The sequence below is a fragment of the Lagenorhynchus albirostris genome, chromosome 10 (genome assembly GCF_949774975.1).
Source record: "Lagenorhynchus albirostris chromosome 10, mLagAlb1.1, whole genome shotgun sequence".
NCBI lineage: Eukaryota > Metazoa > Chordata > Mammalia > Artiodactyla > Delphinidae > Lagenorhynchus > Lagenorhynchus albirostris.
The window spans coordinates 60,478,388-60,499,732 of NC_083104.1; the positions used below are offsets into that span (position 1 = coordinate 60,478,388).

Genomic DNA, 21,345 nt, shown 5'->3' on the forward strand with positions numbered 1-21,345 from the left:
ATAAAAAATGTTATTTTTAGGTATGTCATTTACCTATGTTGTTGTCAGTAGATTCATAGTTCGTGTAATCAATGTGGGTTCCCTTTTCAGTGATCATATTGGTGGTAATGTGAAAAGAATTTCCAAATAATTACTGGGAAATAGGTAGGTAGGTAGTTACATTTCAAGGTTATGAACACTTCTCGACTTCCCTGGTGGTGTGGTGGTTAAGAATCTGCCTGCCAATGCAGGGGACACAGGTTCGATCCCTGGTTCTGAAAGATCCCACATGCCGCGGAGCAACTAAGCCCATGCGCCACAATTACTGAGCCTGTGCTCCAGAGCCCGCGAGCCGCAACTGCTGAGCCCATGCACCACAACTACTGAAGCCTGTGTGCCTAGAGCCCATGCTCCGCAACAAGAGAAATCACTGCAGTGAGAAGCCCACGCACCACAATGAAGAGTAGCCCCAGCTCGCCACAACTAGAGAAAGCTCACGTGCAGCAATGAAGACCCAACGCCACAAAAAAAAAAAAAAAAAAAAAAAATCAAGGTTATGAACACTTCAAAGGGCTATAAAACTGTGAGTAGATTTCTTTGGAGGTCTGCTTTCTCATCAGATAAAAATAAGAGTACAGATTTCTGTTTCCCTCCCTAAGATAAATGATATATTTTCCTCATGTAAACAGTCTTCTCATAGTATTCAGAATAATTGTGTTTCATCCTCCCATACTACCTCTGAGCCCTCCCACTCTTTCTGCAGACCCTCAAAGGGTTATTTTGAGAAAAGCAGATTGCCCTTGGAGGTTGGAAAGAGAGCCTTTCCTTAGATGTTGAGAAACAGGTTCTTAGAGATTTTAGAGGTGGGTGCCACTCTTTTTGAAGACTTTACTGTTTTCACATTTGTTTCTGCATTTTTTTAATGCTTTGGTTTTGAGAGGAAAGTTTCTTGACTGGCTTCTAGCCTTGAGTTAAGTTTCCAGCTACTGTGTTTTGTCACTTTGTATTCAAGGAGTATTCAGGAAGTCTTTTCTTGTCTTATGTGTAGATAGAACCAGCCTCAATTATCCCTGTGGTTTAGAGCATCATGGAAGTCTCACAAATTAGAAAGAGGTGAAATCTGGGGTGTGTATGTGTGTAATGTGTGCTCGTGAAGATATAAGCTAATGCTTATTTTAGTCTTCCATTTATGGTTCAATTTGCTAACCAACCTACTTACCAATTTATTGGTAGATATTTATTAAGTGTCTACAATGTATACGCCACTCTTTATCTCAGCAGAAGGATAAAATACAGAGGTTCATTAAAACCACATGGTTCTTGCAGTCTTAGAGTTGACCAGTCAGGAGAAACAAGATGTGCCTGCACATTGAACAGTGAATTTAGAGGACAAAGAAGTATGTGATTATTCCAGGTGCCAAATTAACTGACACAGGCCCAAGACTATAAAGAGTTCAGGGAACAGAGGGGAAAGAAATGAGGGCTGGAAAGATGAGTGAAGGCACCACAGAGGAGGTGGGGCTTGATCTCTGCTCCCAGGATGAGAAGAAGTTGGATTAGATGGATGCTTTTGAGGTAGTGGGGTTTAAACAGATTGAATGCGACACATATTCATATATTGAGTAGGCCAAAAGGTTTGTTGCTTTTTTGCATTAAGATGCCTCTAATAGCGCTTAGTTGTCTTTAACTTCATTCGAAGCAATTTTGTTAGCTTGTATTGTGACAGCTATCATATCAGCGTGCATTTAAAAAAAAGAAACTTGTCAAAATTGGTGAATTTTTGTGTAGCCATTTTAATATTGAAGATGGAAGAAAAAAAGCAACATTTTTGGCATATTATGCTTTATTATTTTAAGAAAGGTAAAAACGCAACTGAAACGCAACAAAAGATTTGTGTAGTGTATGGAGAAGGTGCTGTGACTGATCGAATGTGTCAAAAGTGGTTTGTGAAGTTTCATGCTGGAGATTTCTCACTGGACAGTGCTCCACGGTCGGGTAGACCAGTTGAAGTTGATAGTGATCAAATCGAGACATTAATTGAGAACAATCAACCTTATACCACGCGGTAGATAGCCAACATACTCAAAATATCCAAATCAAGCATTGAAAATTATTTGCACCAGCTTGGTTATGTTAATAGCTTGGATGTTTGGGTTCCACATAAGTTAAGTGAAAAAAACTTTCTTGACTGTATTTCCACATGCGATTCTGTACTTAAACAAAATGAAAATGTTCCGTTTTTAAAACAAATTGTGATGGGTGATGAAAAGTGGATACTGTACAATGATATGGAACGGAAGAGAAATGAACCACCACCAACCCCACCAAAGGCCGGTCTTCATGCAAAGAAGGTGATGTTGTGTATATGGTGGGATTGGAAGGGAGTCCTTTATTATGAGCTCCTTCCGGACAAACCAAACGATTAATTCCAACAAGTGCTGCTCCCAATTAGACCAACTGAAAGTAGCACTCGACAAAAAGTGTCCAGAATTAGTCAACAGAAAATGCATAATCTTCCATTAGGATAACACAGGACTGCATGTTTCTTTGGTGACCTGGCAAAAATTGTTACAGCTTGGCTGGGAAGTTCTGATTCATCCACCGTATTCCCCAGATATTGCATCTTCGGATTTCCATTTATTTCAGTCTTTACAAAATTCTCTTAAATGGAAAAAATGTCATTTCCCTGGAAGACTGTAAAAGGCACCTGGAACAGTTCTTTGCTCAAAAAGATAAAAAGTTTTGGGAAGATGGAATTATGAAGTTGCCTGAAAAATGGCAGAAGGTAGTGGAACAAAACGGTGAATACGTTGTTCAATAAAGTCCTTGCTGAAAATGAAAAAATGTGTCTTTTACTTTTACTTAAAACGTGAAGGAACTTTTTGGCCAACCCAATATATTCTGATCATGAGGAATTTGTAGACTTTGCTGAAAGTTTATACATTAAAATTGTTATATTTTCCTACATTTGCTTTTGGCACACAAAAGTTTCTGAGAGAAGCGAGTGTCGACTGAAAAATGTACAACCTAAAAGTTGAGAGTTGTGTTTTATTTGGTGGACAAAACTGAGGACTTAATCCCGGGACACAGCATCTCAGATAGCTCTGAGGGACTGCTCTGAAGAGGCAAGTGGGGAGCCGGCAAGTGGGGAGCAACAAAGACCAGGGAGTTGGAACATCAAATGATTACTGTTAATTAAAGAAAAGCAGACATCTCAAGTTAAGGAATTTAGCGCTTTTCTATGGGAAGATGCAAGAGTCTGGGCTTACTGAAATCATTCCTTTGATATGCACCTCAGCAGTCTGGGGCCAGTATCCTGCTTTTCTCATTCTGAGTCTTCTCAGGGTGCATCATCAGGGGTGACTGCAATGTCTAATGGTTTGATGGCGGGCATCCTGTTTCCTTCCTGAGTTCCCTTAGGACTCAAGGTCGGGGTGGCTGTAATGTGATGGCTTCAAGGCTGCAACATCCTTCGTTTAGTGATATGGCAGGGGGCGTTTTTAGTTCACAGACTGGTAAAGACTGGATGAAAAACTCTGTATTTCAACACAGGCTTCGTAATAATATTTGCAGGAGTTGTTATGTCAATAGGTACACATGTAAATTTCATGTTGAATTGGCAAGTGAAAAACACCATTAATATGGTGCCTTTTTTCCTAGGCCGGACCTGATAGACATGAATACTGTTGCTGTTCAAAGCAACCTTGCAAATTTAGAGCACGCTTTCTATGTAGCAGAAAAAATCGGTGTTATAAGACTTCTGGATCCTGAAGGTGAGTGATTATTTTGACCAGATGTCCACGGGCTGGAAAGTCTGATACAAAGTAATTGATCAGCATTTTGAAATAATTCATGTTGCTGCTTTTAGATGTTGATGTCTCCTCACCTGATGAAAAATCAGTAATAACTTATGTATCATCTCTCTATGACGCATTTCCCAAAGTCCCTGAAGGTGGTGAAGGCATTGGTGCAAACGTGAGTATTGATTTTTCCATTCTGAAGCTGCTGACTCAGAACTGACTGAATTCTCTGACAGTGCTTTTTACAGTTTTTTAAATATGACTTTTTAAAATTGAAATATAGTCGATTTACAATGTTGTGTTAATTTCTGCTGTACAACAAAGCGATTCAGTTATACACACACACACACACACGCACACACACACACACACATTCTTTTCTTTAATGTTACTTTCCATTATGGTTTATCATAGGATATTGAATATAGTTCTGCTGACTTCAACCTCCCACTCCACGCCTTCCCAAACCCCCCTCCTTTGGCAACCACAAGTCTGCTCTCTATGTCTGTGATTCTGTTTCTGTTTCATAGATAAGTTCATTTGTGTCATATTTTAGATAGCACATATAAGTGATATCATATGGTATTTGTCTTTCTCTTTCTGACTTACTTCACTCAGTATGACAATCTCTAGGTCCATCCACATTGCTGCAAATGGCATTATTTCATTCTTTCTTACAGCTGAGTAATATTCCATTGTATGTATACGTGTCACATCTTCTTTATCCATTCATCTGTCAATGGACATTTAGATTGTTTCCATGTCTTGGCTATTGTAAATAGTGCTGCTATGAACATTGGGGTGCATGTATCTTTTTGAATTAGAGTTTTGTCTGGCTATACGCCCAGGCATGGGATTCCTGGTTTATATATATATATATATATATATATATATATATATATATATATATATGTAGTTTCCTTTGCTGTGCAAAAGCTTTTAAGTTTCATTAGGTCCCATTTGTTTGTTTGGTTTTTTTTTGTTTGTTTTCATTTCCATTACTCTAGGAAATGTATCAAAAAAGGTCTTGCTGTGATTTATGTCAAAGAGCATGCTTCCTGTGTTTTCTTCTGAGAGTTTTATAGTGTTCAGTCTTACATTTAGGTCTTTAATCCACTTTAAGTTTATTTTTGTGTATGGTATTAGGGAGTGTTCTAATTTCAGTCTTTTACATGTAGTTGTCCAGTTTTCGCAGCACCACTTATTAAAGAGACTGCCTTTTCTCCATTGTATATCCTTGCCTCCTTTGTCATAGATTAGGTGACCATAGGTGTGTGGGTTTATCTCTGGGTTTTCTATCCTGTTCCATTGATGTATATTTCTGTTTTTGAGCCAATACCATATTGTCTTGATTACTGTAGCTTTGTAGTATAGTCTGAAGTCAGGGAGCCTGATTCCACCAGCTCCCTTTTTTTCCCTCAAGATTGCTTTGGCTATTCAGGGTCTTTTGTGTCTCCATACAAATTTTAAGATTTTTTTGTTCTAGTTCTGTAAAAAATGCCATTGGTAATTTGATAGGGATTGCACTGAATCTGTAGATTGCTTTGGGTAGTATGGTCATTTTCACAATATTGATTCTTCCAATCCAAGAACATGATATATCTCTTCAACTATTTGTGTCATCTTTGATTTCTTTCACCAGTGTCTTATAATTTTCTGAGTACAGGTCTTTTACCTCCTTAAGTAGGTTTATTCCTAGGTATTTTATTCTTTTTGTTGCAGTGGTGAATGGGATTGTTTCCTTAATTTCTCTTTCTGATCTTTCGTTGTTAGTGAATAGGAATGCAAGAGATTTCTGTGCATTAATTTTGTATCCTGCCACTTCACCAAATGCATTGATTAGCTCTAGTAGTTTTCTGGTGGCATCTTTAGGATTATCTATGTATAGTGTCATGTCATCTGCAAACAGTGACAGTTTTACTTCTTTTTTTCCAATTTGGATTCCTTTTATTTTTCTTCTCTGATTGTGTGGCTAGAACTTCCAAAACTATGTTGAATAATAGTGATGAGAGTGGACATCCTCGTCTTGTTCCTGATCTTAGAGGAAATGCTTTCAGTTTTTCACCATTGAGAATGATGTTTGCTGTGGGTTTGTCATATATGGCCTTTATTATGTTGAGGTAGGTTCCCTCTGTGCCCACTTTATGGAGAGTTTTTATCATAAATAGGTGTTGAATTTTGTCAAAAGCTTTGTCTGCATCTACTGAGATGATCATACGGTTTTTATTCTTCAATTTGTTAATATGCTGTATCACATTGATTGATTTGCATATATTGAAGAACCCTTGCATCCCCTGGATAAATCCCACTTGATCATGGTGTATGATCCTTTTAATGTGTTGTTGGATTCTGTTGGCTAGTATTTTGTTGAGGATTTTTGCATCTATATTCATCAGTGATATTGGTCTGTAATTTTCTTTTTTTGTAGTATTTTTGTCTGCTTTTGGTATCAGGGGGACAGTGGCCTCAAGGAATGAGTTTGGCAGTGTTCCTTCCTCTGCAATTTTTTGGAAGAGTTTGAGAAGGATGGGTGTTACCTCTTCTCTAAATGTTTGATAGAATTCACCTGTGAAGCCATCTGATCCTGGACTTTTTGTTTGTTGGAAGATTTTTAATCACAGATTCAATTTCATTACTTGTGATTGGTCTGTTCATATTTTCTGTTTCTTCTTGGTTCAGTCTTGGAAGTTTACACCTTTCTAAGAATTTGTCCATTTCTTCCAGGTTGTCCATTTTATTGGCACAGAGTTGCTTGTAGTAGTCTCTTATGATGCTTTGTACTTCTGCGGTGTCAGTTGTAACTTCTCCTTTTTCATTTCTAATTTTATTGATTTGAGTCCTCTCCGTCTTGAGTCTGCCTAAAGGTTTATCAGTTTTATCTTCTCAGAGAACCAGCTTTTCGTTTTATTGATCTTTGCTATTGTTTTTGTTTTGTTTCTATTTCATTTATTTCTGCTCTGATCTCTATGATTTCTTTCCTTCCACTATAGCTTTTGTTTGTTCTTCTTTCTCTAGTTCCTTTAGGTGTAAGGTTAGATTGTTTATTTGAGATTTTTCTTGTTTCTTGAGGTAGGATTGTATTGCTATAAACTTCCCTCTTAGAACTGCTTTTGCTGCATCCTATAGGTTTTGGATCGTCATGTTTTCTTTGTCATTTGTCTCTAGGTATCTTTTGATTTCCTCTTTGATTTCTTCAGTGATCTCTTGGTTATTTAGTAACGTATTGTTTAGCCTCCATGTGTTTGTGTTTTTTATGTTATTTTCCCTGTAATTTATTTCTAATCTCATAGTGTTGTGGTTGGAAAAGATGCTTGCTATGATTTCAATTTTCTTAAATTTACCAAGGCTTGATTTGTGACCCAAGATATGATCTGTCCTGGAGAGTGTTCCATGTGCGCTTAAGAAGAAGACGTAATCTGCTGTTTTTGGATGGAATGAATTATAAATATCAATTAAATCTATCTGGTGTATTGTGTCATTTAAAGCTTGTGTTTCCTTATTAATTTTCCGTCTGGATGATCTGTCCATTGGTGTAAGTGACGTGTTAAAGTCCCCCAGTACTGTGTTACTGTTGATTTCCTCTTTTATAGCTGTTAGCATTTGCCTTATGTATTGAGATTCTCCTATGTTGGGGGTGCATATATATTTGTAATTGTTATATTTTCTTCTTGGATTGATCCCTTAATCATTATGTAGTGTCCTTCCTTATCTCTTTTAACATTCTTTGTTTAAAGTTTCTTTTATCTGATATGAGTATTACTACTCCAGCTGTCTTTTGATTTCCATTTGCATGGAATATCTTTTTCCATCCCCTCACTTTCAGTCTGTATGTGTCCCTAGGTCTGAAGTGGGTCTCTTGTAGACAGCATATATTTGGGTTTTGTTTTGGTATCCATTCAGCGAGCCTGTGTCTTTTGGTTGAAGCATTTAATCCATTTACATTTAAGGTAATTATCGATATGTATGTTCCTATTACCACTTTCTTAATTGTTTTGGGTTTGTTTTTGTAGGTCCTTTTCTACTCTTGTGTTTCCCACTTAGAGAAGTTCCTTTCACATTTGTTGTAGGGCTGGTTTGGTGGTGCTGAATTCTCTTAACTTTTGCTTGTCTGTAAAGCTTTTGATTTCTCCATTGAATCTGAATGAGATCCTTGTGAGTAGAGTAATCTTGGTTGTAGGTTCTTCCCTTTCATCACTTTAAATATATCATGCCACTCCCTTCTGGCTTGTAGAGTTTCTGCTGAGAAATCAGCTGTAACCTTATGGGAGTTCCCTTGTATGTTGTTATTTTTCCCTTGCTGCTTTTAATATGTTTTCTTTGTCTTTAATTTTTGTCAGTTTGATTACTGCATATCTCGGCATGTTTCTCCTTGGGTTTAACCTGCCTGGGACTCTCTGCGCTTCCTGGACTTGGATGGCCATTTCATTTCCCATGTTAGGGACATTTTCAACTATAATCTCTTCAAATATTTTCTCTGGTCCTTTCTCTCTCTCTTCTCCTTCTGGGATCCCTATAATGCTAATGTTGGTGTGTTTCATGCTGTCCCAGAGGTCCCTTAGGCTGTCTTCATTTCTTTTCATTCTCTTTTCTTTATTCTGTTCCGTGGCAGTGAATCCCACCATTCTGTCTTCCAGGTCACTTATCCGTTCTTCTGCCTCAGTTATTTGCTATTGATTCCTTCTAGTGTATTTTTCATTTCAGTTATTGTATTGTTCATGTCTGTTTGTTTGTTTTTTAATTCTTCTAGGTGTTTGTTCTTTAATTCTTCTAGGTCTTTGTTAAACATTTCTTGCGTCTTCTCGATCTGTGCCTCCATTCTTTTTCTGAGGTCCTGGATCATCTTCACTATCATTATTCAGAATTCTTTTTCTGGAAGTTTGCCTATCTCCACTTCATTTAGTTGTTTTTCTGGGGTTTTATCTTGTTCCTTCATCTGGTACATAGTCCTCTGCCTTTTCATTTTGTCTGTCTTTCTGTGAATGTGGTTTTCTTTCCACTGGCAGCAGGATTGTAGTTCTTCTTGCTTCTGCTGTCTGCCCTCTGGTAGATGAGGCTCGATTGCTGGATCTTATGGTAATTCTATTTTTAGTTTTCTGAGGAACCCCCATACTGTTCTCCATAGTGGCTGCACCAATTTACATTCCCACCAACAGTGTAGGAGGGTTCCCTTTTCTCCATACCCCCTCCAGCATTTGTTATTTGTAGACTTTTTAATGATGGCCATTCTGACCAGTGTGAAGTGGTACCTCGTTGTAGGTTTGATTTGCATTTCTGTAATAATTAGCGTGGTTGAGCATATTTTCATGTGCCTGTTGGCCATTTGTATTTCTTCTTTGGAGAAATGTCTGTTTAGGTCTTCTTCCCTTTTTTCGATTGGATTATTTTTTTTGCTGTCAAGTTGTATGAGTTTACAGTTTTTAATTATCAAATATTTTTTAAAGGATTTGAGTTAATAGGTCACTTAATTTAGAGATTTTCTTTTTAAACTTACTGCTGTTTTACAGCTGCCCTACTTGGTATCCTTCTCTGCAGAGAAGGTATGCAGAGAATATCTCACTTTTGAAATCACTTTCAAGTTTTTTAACTTACGTGATCCCAGGAGGTAAGGTAGCTCTGAGTTGGTTTCTTATTTAAAGGTGAGGCCTGAAGGAGGGCGATTTGATTTTGCCAAATTAACGGAGCTTCTTCGTAGCAGGACACAGTCTCTGACGAGTAGCTTTGGGCTCTTTATTTAGTCCACTGCTTCCCAAAGTCTGTGCAGTTCATTTCAGCGGTGCGTTTTGTGCTGGTCCTGCTGACAAGTGCTGTGCATTTCTGGAGGACAGGACACCCTGTACATGACGTGCATTTGGGGGGACCCCCCTCACCCTGACTTCTCCACTCCTCCTGCAGATTTCTCCTTTATTCTGTCTCACTTTGAAGGTTTGGGAGCTCCCCTTTTGGGTCTCTTATTTCGCCTCTGTGTGCTATTGCTTGAGGCTTGTTTCCATTCTCTCCTCATGTTCTTTCTCACAAAGGCTGGTCCCCAGGTGACTTGGTCCCATGCTCCCCCTCTGCTCCAGTGTCTGCCAGTGACTCAGGGTTGAGTGTTGCTCCAAAATGTTATTGTGGCCGTTCCTTGCTTGGTCTTCTCACTGCCTGTACCCAGTTCCTCACTCTTATCCCTTCACTAGAATGAGGATGAGAGCTTTCTTTTGGCTTACTTTCTCCATTGTTTTTCTCTTCCCATGAACTCTGCACATTGTCGCCACGTGAGCTAGAAAAACTTCCGTGGCTCCATGTGGCTTGCAAGGTTCAACCCAGTCTAGATGTTCTGACGTCCACAATTCTGCCTTTTATCAGTTCTGCTTACCCACATCATTCCCCACGTGAACTGTTTGTGGTGTCCGGGGCATTTCTGTTTCAGAGTCCTGACTCCCTTGACCCCCATCCCCCATCTTTTCTCTGCTCCTTCTGCCAGCCACCAACAATTACTGGTCATTGTACAACTGCTCAGGGATTCCCTCTCCCAGGAAACCTTCAGTGATCATTTTGAGGCACATTTATGCTCACCTGATTCTTACCTCAGCGCCTCACATGTACATACCCGTTTCCGTTATTTCAACACTTCTTAAATGCTGCTTTTCGTTTTGCGTAACTGTTTATATTATGACTCTCTGAGTCCTCATCTAGACAGAAACTCTTTGATAAAAGAGATCATGTCTTGAAGTATTATATTTTTATTACAATGCTTAGCACAATGCTTTGAACATCATAAGCAGTCATCAAATACTTAATTGAGTAAGGCAGTTTACAATTTTCCAGTCTCCTCCATTTTAAAAAAAGTTTGCCTAACAGTACTTGAATCATCCCACATGTACATTTCCTCTAGTTTTCACTCCTGTCTGGTTTCCTATGTATCGCGTAGCTCTTTGACTTTCAGATATAAGGTGGACTTAGAAAGGTTGGCAGAGAGGGCAACTAACCTGGCTTATGCAGGCTATAAGCCTTTTGAGTGCCTTTCTTGAGTACCTGGAAAACACCCCAAATTGATCACAGTGTTCTTTTTTTTCTGCTACATTTCAATGCAGCCTCTGAAGCCTTTGTAACACAGTGCTTCAGGCAGCCTAGATCCCTGGATCAGAGCTGGCACTCCTTAGGCTAGTCTTAGTGGTCAGATGTTGATCGTGTGTTTTTAAGGCTGTTTAAGTGGAAAGGATTGGGACCGGGTGGAAAGGAAGAAAACATGGAGCTGGTCCTCTCCGTCAGGCTTAAAGCCCTGCAAATCCACAGAATGACCTCTGGCCAGATTGTGTTAGACGTGAATGTTACAGTCTGCAGATATAGACCTTCTCTGCCATCTTCTCGTTGTAGGATGTTGAAGTCAAATGGATTGAATACCAGAATATGGTCAACTACCTCGTCCAGTGGATCAGACACCATGTGACCACTATGTCCGAGAGAACATTTCCTAATAATCCTGTAGAACTCAAGGTCTGTGTCCCTATAGAAGTTAAGTAGGATTGAGTTTATTACTAAACTTTTAAATAATGCTGAAATGGTTCTGTCATTTCAGAAATTGAAGAAAAATTGCCCTTGGCAAGGTACTAATCATCAGGCAAATTATTTATTTATTCGTCTCCTATTGTACAGAGAAAATGGAAGTCAGCATTAATAATTAAAAGATAATAGTGACAACATCTTAAAGAAATTTGTAGTCCCTTTGGTTTGAATTGTTGAGAGTTCTAAGGTTTAATTTGGGAAGGTTTCTGGAAGTGACGTTGCCAGATTCTTTTTGGTGCCTGGGAGATGCCTGGAGACAGCAGATGGCTGGGGCACGAGGGGGGGGCGGGAGCTTGTGCAATGCGACCGTGGCAGGGCCTGTGCCTGTGGTCACATCCTGTTAAAAAACAGCCTCAGAGGCTCCTGTGGTACGGCAAGAGGTACATACCGTCTTTCACCATGAATTCGAAAATACATATCTGACTCCCAGAGTAAATGAGTTCCTGGTTTAGTAGAACATTTACTACTACCTAAGAACCTGGGTCCATCTCTTTGAGCAGAGACATTATAGAAATATTAAAAGATAGTACAGATATAGAAACGTATTGAAAATAAGTTGTCTCATTTTGTACATTGGGATTTGTCATAGCAAAGTAGTGTACTTTATTTCAAGAAATGGGTAATGCGAATGTGAACAACAAAGTCTAATTCCTTGAATTGCGACTTTGTTTTCTGGATCAGACTAGCATTGCAAAAAACGGTCCTAACCCAGGGTGGGCCCTGTTAACGTTAGTAATTGTGTCCATGCGTCTATACGGAACATCTGTGGAATAGCTTTTATTCATGTTGCCACGGGGAACTTGTCCTTGGCACAAAGTTCCTTGGCGTGTGTCGATGTGATGCTGTTTAAGTTCTCTCTGAAGCTGTTTGTGTGATGTCTCCCTCTGTGGCTGGAACCTCTCCTGGCAGGAAAGCTTTCCTCCCCCTTCTATCAGCATGTCTACTGTGAACAGTGGGTAGCCCGTGATGGCATTCCGTGCTTATTCACCTATGGACATCCTGAAATGGTGCATTTTGAGTTTAAACCAATTTTCAGATTTCAAGTTCCATTTATTTCCAGATGGATTCCTTTTGTCCAGACATTTGAGTAAATTCTTGCTGGCTTCTGATTAATACAGATTCTTAAATTATTAAAGAAGTTCGAGTGACTACACAGATTACTGACTGTTGCCTGGGATAGGACGTGATACAGGAAAAAAATATATTGTGGGGAAATACCAAATAATTTTATTAGCCAGCAAAACATTAAATGGAATCCTTCAAAGAAATGTGTCTGCCTGAATGTTTGCAGGGACTTGTCTTAAAGCAGCATGAATTAGGATGAAATAATTAGTATACACTTATTAAATGTGGAGATGCTTTATCAACATAATTTTTATAAGGTCCTTGTTAATAAATATAATAAACATATCTAAGAGATTCCCAAGTTAATATCTATAAATTAGATAGTAATTTAATTATATGGTTCAAACTTTTATAATAATAGCAGCAACCAATAGCATCTGTCTCGTTTACTTATAAGATCTGCTTAATTTGGCCAATGGGATATTGAAACAAAATTTTAGTCCTATCTATCTGATGAGAATTCTGTTTTCAAGGATAGACCATGAAACAGAGGAGAATGCTCCCCACCCCTTTTTATGGGAATTGCATCAGATGATTTTTCCAAAAACTAAAAGCTAAAGTACGGCATTTGGGAAGTGGATCTTTTAAAGTATGTATTTTCTTGTTTGGATAATGAGAGATTGTCAGTAGAGCCATAGTAGATACTGCTGTGGTTTTCACTATCCAGATGGCTGGGTAGCCTATGTTGAATCAGGGCTCATAGCCATAATTACACCCTCCTCAGATCCCATACAGCCTGGTTACCGACTGGCTGGGAATCAGCAGCGTCCTTGAGTGTCTGTTTTATAAAGGAATGCCACCGAGGGCACGCGACAGAGTAAATAGCGTTTGAAGTGGTGACATTATGTGATAATGAAAACAGGTCTTTGAAGTTTGGCCCTTCATTTATTTTCTCTTTCTTTTTAGGCACTTTATAATCAGTATTTACAGTTTAAAGAAACAGAAATTCCACCAAAGGAGACAGAAAAATTAAAAATTAAACGCCTGTATAAATTATTAGAGGTAAGCAGAAATTTCCTTTGTATTGTCAAATGTAATATTTTAAAAAAAATTTATTGAAGTATACTTGATTTACGTGTTGTGTTAATTTCTCTTGTACAGCAAAATGATTCAGTTACACATATGTGTATATTCTTTTTCATATTCTTTTCCATTATGGTTTATCACAGCATAATGAATATAGTTCCCTGTGCTATTATACAGTAGGACCTTGTTGTTTATCCATCCTATATATAATAGTTTGTGTCTGCTAACCCCAAACTCCCAATCCATCCCTCCCTCACCCCTCTTCCCCCTTGGCAACCACAAGTCTGTTCTCTGTGTCTGTGAGTCTGTTTCTATTCCGTAAAGTACATTTGTGTCATATTTTAGATTCCACATATAAGTGGTACCATAAGGTATCCAATGTTATCTTTAATAATATACCTTGATGTAAGAAACATAATTTTTTACGTCTTTGCTTCACATTAACTTTTTTGTTGTTGTTTTCTCTAGATTTGGATAGAATTTGGACGCATCAAACTCCTTCAAGGTTATCATCCCAATGACATAGAAAAGGAGTGGGGAAAGCTCATCATTGCCATGCTTGAGAGGGAGAAGGCTCTTCGTCCCGAAGTGGAAAGGTGAGTGGGGATGGCCTCTGCCCTGGGTGTCCAGTGGGAGGGGTCAGCCTGTGTCATGGAAAGAACTTAAGCTTTGGAGACCAACATTTACCTTTTTCATTCACTTGGCTGTGTGACCTTGAATAAGTCACTTAGCCTTTCTGATTCTCCATTTTCTTATCTAGAAACTCTTCCAGGAGGTTTGAGGAGGGCTCGGTGAAGTAGTGTTTGAAGAGGGCCTAGGTTGGTGTGTGAAATCTCATCTTGTACGATGGTTATGGTTTTAAAGCCAATCAGGATGACCCATGAGAATTTCTCCAACTGACTTTAAAGTTGCCAGGGCCTGGATCCAGAAGTTCATCCATACATAACATAGACTAACCATGAACTTATCTTGTTTCTTGTTGTATTTTTGGCTACGGCCCTCTTTCTACGGGGCAGTGAACCCTCTATTTGAAGGGCAGTGAGGCCGCTTCTAGAGAACACTTAGTAAATGCTAGCTTAAGTTCCCTCTCTGCTTTTTTGCCCTGAAAACATCACTGACTTTCATCCTTTCTCTCCCGCTACACCCAGCTGCCGGGGAAGGTCCTGCTTGGTCTTCAGGACACATTTGTTGGATGGATGTGTCTCTGGGGTAGTCCTTACCTCCCAGCCTGACTTGTGGTGTGTGGGGCTTGTGTGGCCTGAGTCCATGGGGCTGGCCTTACAGCCTGGGGACCGGTGGCCAGGCCAGGCATCGCCCTCAGGCGATGGCCCCACGCCGCCTCGCTTCTGCAGTGCGGTCACACCGTCTGCCTCTCAGGAGCTCTGACTTGCCAAGGTCCCAGCCTTCCCCATTTATGAGATCTCTGCACTGTCTGATCCTTTGGCTGGGAAGTCTGTTTCATCCCCTCTTCACTCCTCGTCTTTCTCAGATCTCGGCTTCAATGTAATTTCCTCCAGAAACTTTCCACAGTCTCCCAGGTTGGTTCAGACGTCTTGGTGATAACCCTCCTGTTTATATGGATTGCTCCTTCATAGCCGTCATCTCCATTGTAATTTTGTATTTGTGTCTGTGATTGGTTAAGGGCTGCCCATTCTACAGTTGTGAGCTCTAGTAACGTGGAGACAGATTCCTGTTTTTGTAGTTCCTCGTGTCGCCAACACTTAACACCCTGCCTGCTATCAGTATCCTGATGCTCTCTGCGCCTCCTCGTAACTTCCACATGGAAGAAATATGAACTAATGTGTTGAAGATACAGGGGCAGGTCTAACTTGTCAGGCCTTTATTAAATCACTGATGACACTGTTGTTAAAGCAGCATATTCTGTCTACATAACTAGATCATTAGAACCAGAACAAGCTTGAAATACCCAGGATGAACCTTTTATGGAGGAGATAATTCTGGGTGGTTCAGATGGGATGCTCAGCATCTCATGGGAAAGAGTGGAAAAGGATGCCACAGAAAGAGTACGCAGTAGATTTTAGTCGACAGAATAGCAGCTGGATTTTAATATATGTTAATGAAAGAATGCTATGGTTAAGAGTTCGAGGTCTAGGAGCCAGTCAATCCTGGATGAATTATTAGCTCAGTGTACAAGCCCTGTAATCTTAGATTCAGTAACCTCTCTAAGCTTCAGTTTCTTCCTTTGTAAACAGGTTGTAATAGGACCTACTGCATTTGGTGGTTCTGAGTGTGTCTGTAAAATGATTAGTTAATTTCCTGGCATGTAACAATTGCTTCAGAAATGTTAGGTGCTGGCTGCTATTACTATTTGTGCTTTTCTTTTTACTAACTATATCTGACATGGCACTCTCAAATTTCCTTTTCTTGCCTTGTGAAAAGAACAGTATCTACCTCTAGGTGGAGAAGCAACAGTTTGGCCTTGCAGTGTCAGGGACAGGAAAATATTTAGGAGCTTGGCTGATTCAATGCCTTCATTTTTCTTGATGCAACAAGTTTTTTTTTGGCATTAACTCTGTATTACAGAATAATAGCTGTGCAGCGTGGGAGTGTGTAAAAAACAGATGCGAAAGAGCCAATGATCTTAGGCCAGGTAATAACCTATAGGAAGGAAAAATAAGCACAGACAAATTAAATTTGCAAGCATTGCACTGATATTCTTCTTAGCACTTTGGCTTTTAAAAATGTAAAGTAACTTCAGTACGATTAGACGTAACATTCCTGGGAGCTCATCCTATAAAGAAAGGTAAACGGACAATTTTCCATTAATTTAACCTAATCAACAAACACCATGGTGGTTAAAAAGGAAAAGTACTTTGCTTCTCCTCAAACTCATTTGTTTATAGGTGCTTGTAAGTATCAGTTTTTAACCCTGTGTTCAGTACAGACCTGGCCTTTTCCAAAAAGCTGTGATCAGGATCTGATTGACTCTTTGTGTTCTTTTAGCTGATGATTTGCCGGAATAACCTTTTCTAATCGTACCTGGGCTCCTGGGAGGCATCAGAGTTGTTTTTGAGGCAGTTGCAAATGGATGACTCTTGGTGAAAATATTTGGCAAGTCTTCTCCAGTGACGCCCCAGTCAGCCTGCCTTGTCCATACTTGTAGGGCTTTAGTGCAGGCTACAAAAGGCAGACCTCAGCTAGTAAAGCCATGGCTCTAGGCGAGATTCTTCTGAATAGCTATCAGTGTATTATTTGCTGTGTGTTGAATATGCACGTTGGAGCATATTTAAGGAGCCATTAAAAGCTGTACCATTCAGCCGCCACTCTTCACCGTTAGAAGTAGCGCTTTTTGTAGACCGTCTACTTTTGAGTCTACTTTTAATGGTGGAGGAAAGAACATCATTGCAAGGATAAGAATGCACAGCAGTAGTTACAGTTACCGTAGCAGTGATTCTGTGTTTAGTAACACGACTAGCACACGAACCAGTCTTGATTCAAATGAAAATTTCCTCTCAGTTCATTGTGGTCCAACGCTGATCAATTCCTGCATTAGCTTTGGCAATGAATCCTTTGATGGACACAGGTATGGAGTCATTGGTGTGGGATTGTGTTTTTTCTTTTGGTGGGCTGCATTTTTCAGGGATGGCCAACTCTATGACTTTAGAGGGAGAGGCTTTATTTTATCTCGTTCCTTCTTTTAGATTGGACATGTTGCAGCAGATTGCCAGCCGAGTTCAGAGGGGCAGTGTCATCTGTGAAGACAAACTGATGCTTGCTCGAAACGCTCTCCAGTCTGTAAGTTCATTTCAGGAGCTGGTGGGATTGCAGTAGGTGGGTCAGTGTGTTCGGATGAACTAAAACTTTGCATAACGTTGGGTAGATTGGTCTACTGAAACAAAGTTTGTTAAAGATTATGATTACTTTGCTTTCTTGAGGGAAAACATGTTTTTGAAGCAAAAGGGAAAACAGAGAAAATCCAAGTAGCTTCTGTTCTAATACTTCGAGTTTTATATTTGAGGCTAGTTTTGAAACTTGTTTAATTAATTAATTAATGTAGAATTAATATTGAGTTCTTTTAAAAATACAGGATTCTAAAAGATTAGAATCCGGGGTGCAGTTTCAGAATGAAGCAGAAATTGCCGGGTATGTCCTTGAATGTGAGAACCTTTTACGCCAGCATGTAATTGATGTACAGATTCTTATTGATGGAAAATACTACCAGGCAGACCAGTTGGTACAGAGGTAAGAGTGCTTGTTGGTCAGCCCTGTCCTTCTGGGTGACTGTTTCATGGCACCTGCATTAAGAATTTAGAGTGTGACAATTTTATGAAATATTTCTTAAGCTCTTTTTTGTTGAAAATGTGTGCCATGTTAATTCTGTCATATTTGGGTGTGTTTAGTAGGTTTTGTTCTTCAAAGGTAAGTAATAGAAAAGAATTTTATGATACATATAATATTTAACTCTGTAGTAACTAACATATAGTTGAAATATTCATGTGTGATATTTGAAAAAGGGACAGTATGTGAAAATTATCTTTTAAGTCAGCATTTCAGTTTTCTGTTTATCTTATCATGAAAATGTTCCTAATAAAGTATTGGAAGAAATATATGTGCATAAACATCTGTATCTCTGAGAAGTAGGTTTGGGAGTAGGGATGGAACCTTTCAGGTTGAATACTATATATATTATATATGTAAATATCTAAATACATGAGATATATAAAGCAAAAATTATAAATGATGCTTTGACCCAGTAAGTCCACTTTTAGGAATCTATAGTAATTCTAAATATAGAAAATATCTAAATAAATATAGGGAAAAAAGCCTTTGTTCATGTCAGAAATATTTTATAGTAACAAAAATTTGGAATCCTACATGTCAAATAGTAGGAGAATGATCATATTATAGTGTAGTAATTGTGTTCATTATAAAAAATAGTTATAAAAATCGTGATAATATGCAGAGTACTTGTAGTACAATATTCAGTGAAAAAAATTGTGATGCAAACTTTTATCAATGTGATTACAATGACATTTTAAAATAGACTTTATTTATTTGAGCAGTTTAGGTTTATAGAAAAATTGAGTGGAAAGTCCAGAGTTCCCATATCCCCCCTCAAAGCCCCTTCTCCTGTTAGTAACGTCTTGCACTAGTGTTATGCATTTGTTACAGCTGATGAGCCAATATTGATATGTTATTGTTAATTAAAGTCCCTAGTTTACATTAGAGTTCACTCTTTGAGAAAAATGCCTCTTATATTATAGCTTATCCCTTTTGATTTTCTTTTCAGGGTTGCAAAACTGCGCGATGACATCCTGGCCTTAAGGAATGAATGTTCCTCAGTGTACAGCAAAGGCCGCGTGCTGACAGCGGAGCAGACGAAGCTCATGATATCAGGAATCAGTCAGAGTTTAAACTCAGGGTTTGCACAGACCTTAAATGCCAGTCTGAACTCAGGGCTGACCCAGGGTCTAACGCCTTCCCTGACCCCGTCCAGCGTGACCTCAGGCCTGTCATCAGGGCTGACTTCTCGCCTGACCCCATCTGTCACTCCTGCATATACACCTGGCTTCCCATCAGGATTAGTTCCAAATTTCAGCTCAGGAGTGGAGACAAATTCCCTGCAAACTCTGAAGCTGATGCAGATCCGAAAGCCCCTTCTCAAGTCGTCTCTACTGGATCAGAATTTAACAGAAGAGGAAATCAACATGAAATTTGTTCAGGATCTTTTGAATTGGGTTGATGAGATGCAGGTAAAAATATTTACTTTACCTGAATTTCAGGCTTTATTGCTACCAGTTTCTTTTTCAAACTTTATATCTTTCTATTTAAAGGTGCAGCTGGACCGCACTGAATGGGGATCAGATTTGCCAAGTGTTGAAAGCCATTTAGAAGATCATAAAAATGTTCACCAAGCTATTGAAGAATTTGAATCTAGCCTCAAAGAAGCTAAGATCAGTGAGGTATGTGAATTTGAAATCTGTATGTATTTCATCCCAGCTTCTGTTCTCTCTTTCTATGAAGACCCTGTTGCAACAGGGTAAATGATACATTGCTTGTGAATCAGAATTCCTTAAGATTCCTAACCTTGCCATCTTTTTATCCCATGTTATAGATCCAGATGACGGCACCTCTTAAACTAACTTATGCAGAAAAGTTGCACAGATTAGAAAATCAGTATGCAAAACTCTTGGTAAGTTTTTTTAACTTCCTGTTCCCTTTACCTCTATGTGGCAAAGACACGATTCTTACAATGATTCTCCTTGTAAAGAACACATCCAGGAATCAGGAACGGCACCTTGATACACTCCACAATTTTGTAACTCGTGCAACTAATGAGCTTATTTGGTTGAATGAAAAAGAAGAGGGGGAAGTTGCTTATGACTGGAGTGAAAGAAATACCAACATAGCCCGGAAAAAAGATTACCACGCTGTGAGTATGACTTCTGTAACTAGATGTTAAAAATGCATTTCAGGTTTTATCATTTTCTAACATATTTCTTGCTTGTTTCTTTAAATTAGGAATTAATGAGAGAACTTGATCAAAAGGAAGAAAATATTAAATCAGTTCAGGAGATAGCAGAGCAGCTGCTTCTGGAAAATCACCCAGCCCGATTAACCATTGAGGTAAGTCAGAAAGTGTAATAGTCACAGTGGAATACAGACATTTGATTATTACCCTTCAGATTCTTCTATTGTTGATAAATTGAAAAATGCAAACTATCAAACTTCTATTATAACCTGAATCAAAAAGAATGTTTCTGACAGATCATACTGATTTGCCTTCAGTTCTGCTGAAGTGTGTCACCCACTCATCACTTCCAATAAAGGTACTTTGTCAACCCCTGTGGCCAAAGAGATGTAGTACAGTAACTGTAAAGGACCTTGACTTGACAGGCTTTGAGGTTGATATTTCTTCCTAACCATATGACACTGCCCCAGCGATGTAACCTTACTTGGTCCCATTCACTTACCTAAAATGGGGGAAATTGCTTCTAACCCATAGAGTTGTGTGAGAAGAAGAATGTACTCTTACTATTTAGTTCAGTTCTTGGTACACAGTAGGTTTTCAAGAAGTACTAGTTATTATTATTTAATTTACTACTTGTATTCATGATCCGGTTTTGTGAGGTGTTTCCTCAGGGTGTAACACACACATTTCAGACCCAGAAGGGGAGGGTTGACCTAGGGTTTATCAGGCTGCCTGTGGGGTGGTGGGGGGTGGGGTGTGTTTACTTTTGGGGCCTGATATTTACTGGTTAGAGTTAGTGACTGTCTGAATGTGCAGGGGGTGATGTAAGAGGGCGAGAAGCATGTAACATGGACAGATGTGGTGTATTTCCAGAGGAAAAAAAATGAAGCTATGCTTAACAATGGGACACGCAATTGAAGAAAGGAATCTGAGAGTCTTTGTTCACTGAAATAAGTCTTCATGACACAAAAGATTCATAAAATTCTAGGCCTCACTTGGTGGCCTTGGGAATATTATAGGTGACCTTCTTTCATATAAAAATGTGGTTTTCATCCCCAGGAAATGCTGCATAGGAATGTTAAAGACACAGAAGGTAGGGTGGCACCAGGGAAAGGAAATTAGAATCATGAAGGGTCTGGATATACTTTTCTATGATGATCAACTAAAAGTGGGATAGATATTCTTTGGAGTAGAGGCATGAAAGCTGTTAGGAAATACGATTGTAGGTTGAGAATTTTGATGGGAATGGAAAATGTGGATGTGAACCTGATTACTTTTAGGTAGAGCTGTTAGTCTAATTAACTGAAAGTCTGGAACAATAAAATTAAGCCGTAGTTGTCCTTATGATTCCATGGGCCCATCCAATGTCTTGTGGGCAATGGATAATAGTTAATTATTAACTCTTTTATAGTTTATGTGAAAAAGAAACTAATAATCTGA

General features: G+C 39.0%; 1 protein-coding gene across 7 annotated transcripts in view; it reads left to right on the forward strand.

Moving 5' to 3' along the window:
* Positions 1-21,345, forward strand: part of DST (dystonin) — a 500,594-nt gene that overhangs the window by 305,586 nt on the left and 173,663 nt on the right. For 5 of the 7 annotated variants that reach the window (XM_060162516.1, XM_060162518.1, XM_060162517.1 and 2 more), the window contains 12 exons: positions 3,640-3,752; positions 3,848-3,954; positions 11,133-11,252; positions 13,353-13,448; positions 13,941-14,068; positions 17,135-17,228; positions 17,521-17,675; positions 18,724-19,186; positions 19,268-19,396; positions 19,549-19,626; positions 19,705-19,866; positions 19,956-20,060. In XM_060162516.1, the coding sequence (XP_060018499.1) occupies positions 3,640-3,752; positions 3,848-3,954; positions 11,133-11,252; positions 13,353-13,448; positions 13,941-14,068; positions 17,135-17,228; positions 17,521-17,675; positions 18,724-19,186; positions 19,268-19,396; positions 19,549-19,626; positions 19,705-19,866; positions 19,956-20,060 (1,750 nt within the window). Of the gene's footprint in view, positions 1-3,639; positions 3,753-3,847; positions 3,955-11,132; positions 11,253-13,352; positions 13,449-13,940; positions 14,069-16,792; positions 17,017-17,134; positions 17,229-17,520; positions 17,676-18,723; positions 19,187-19,267; positions 19,397-19,548; positions 19,627-19,704; positions 19,867-19,955; positions 20,061-21,345 lie in introns of those variants that run through there. The other 2 variants (XM_060162515.1, XM_060162514.1) reach the window with 2 other exon arrangements.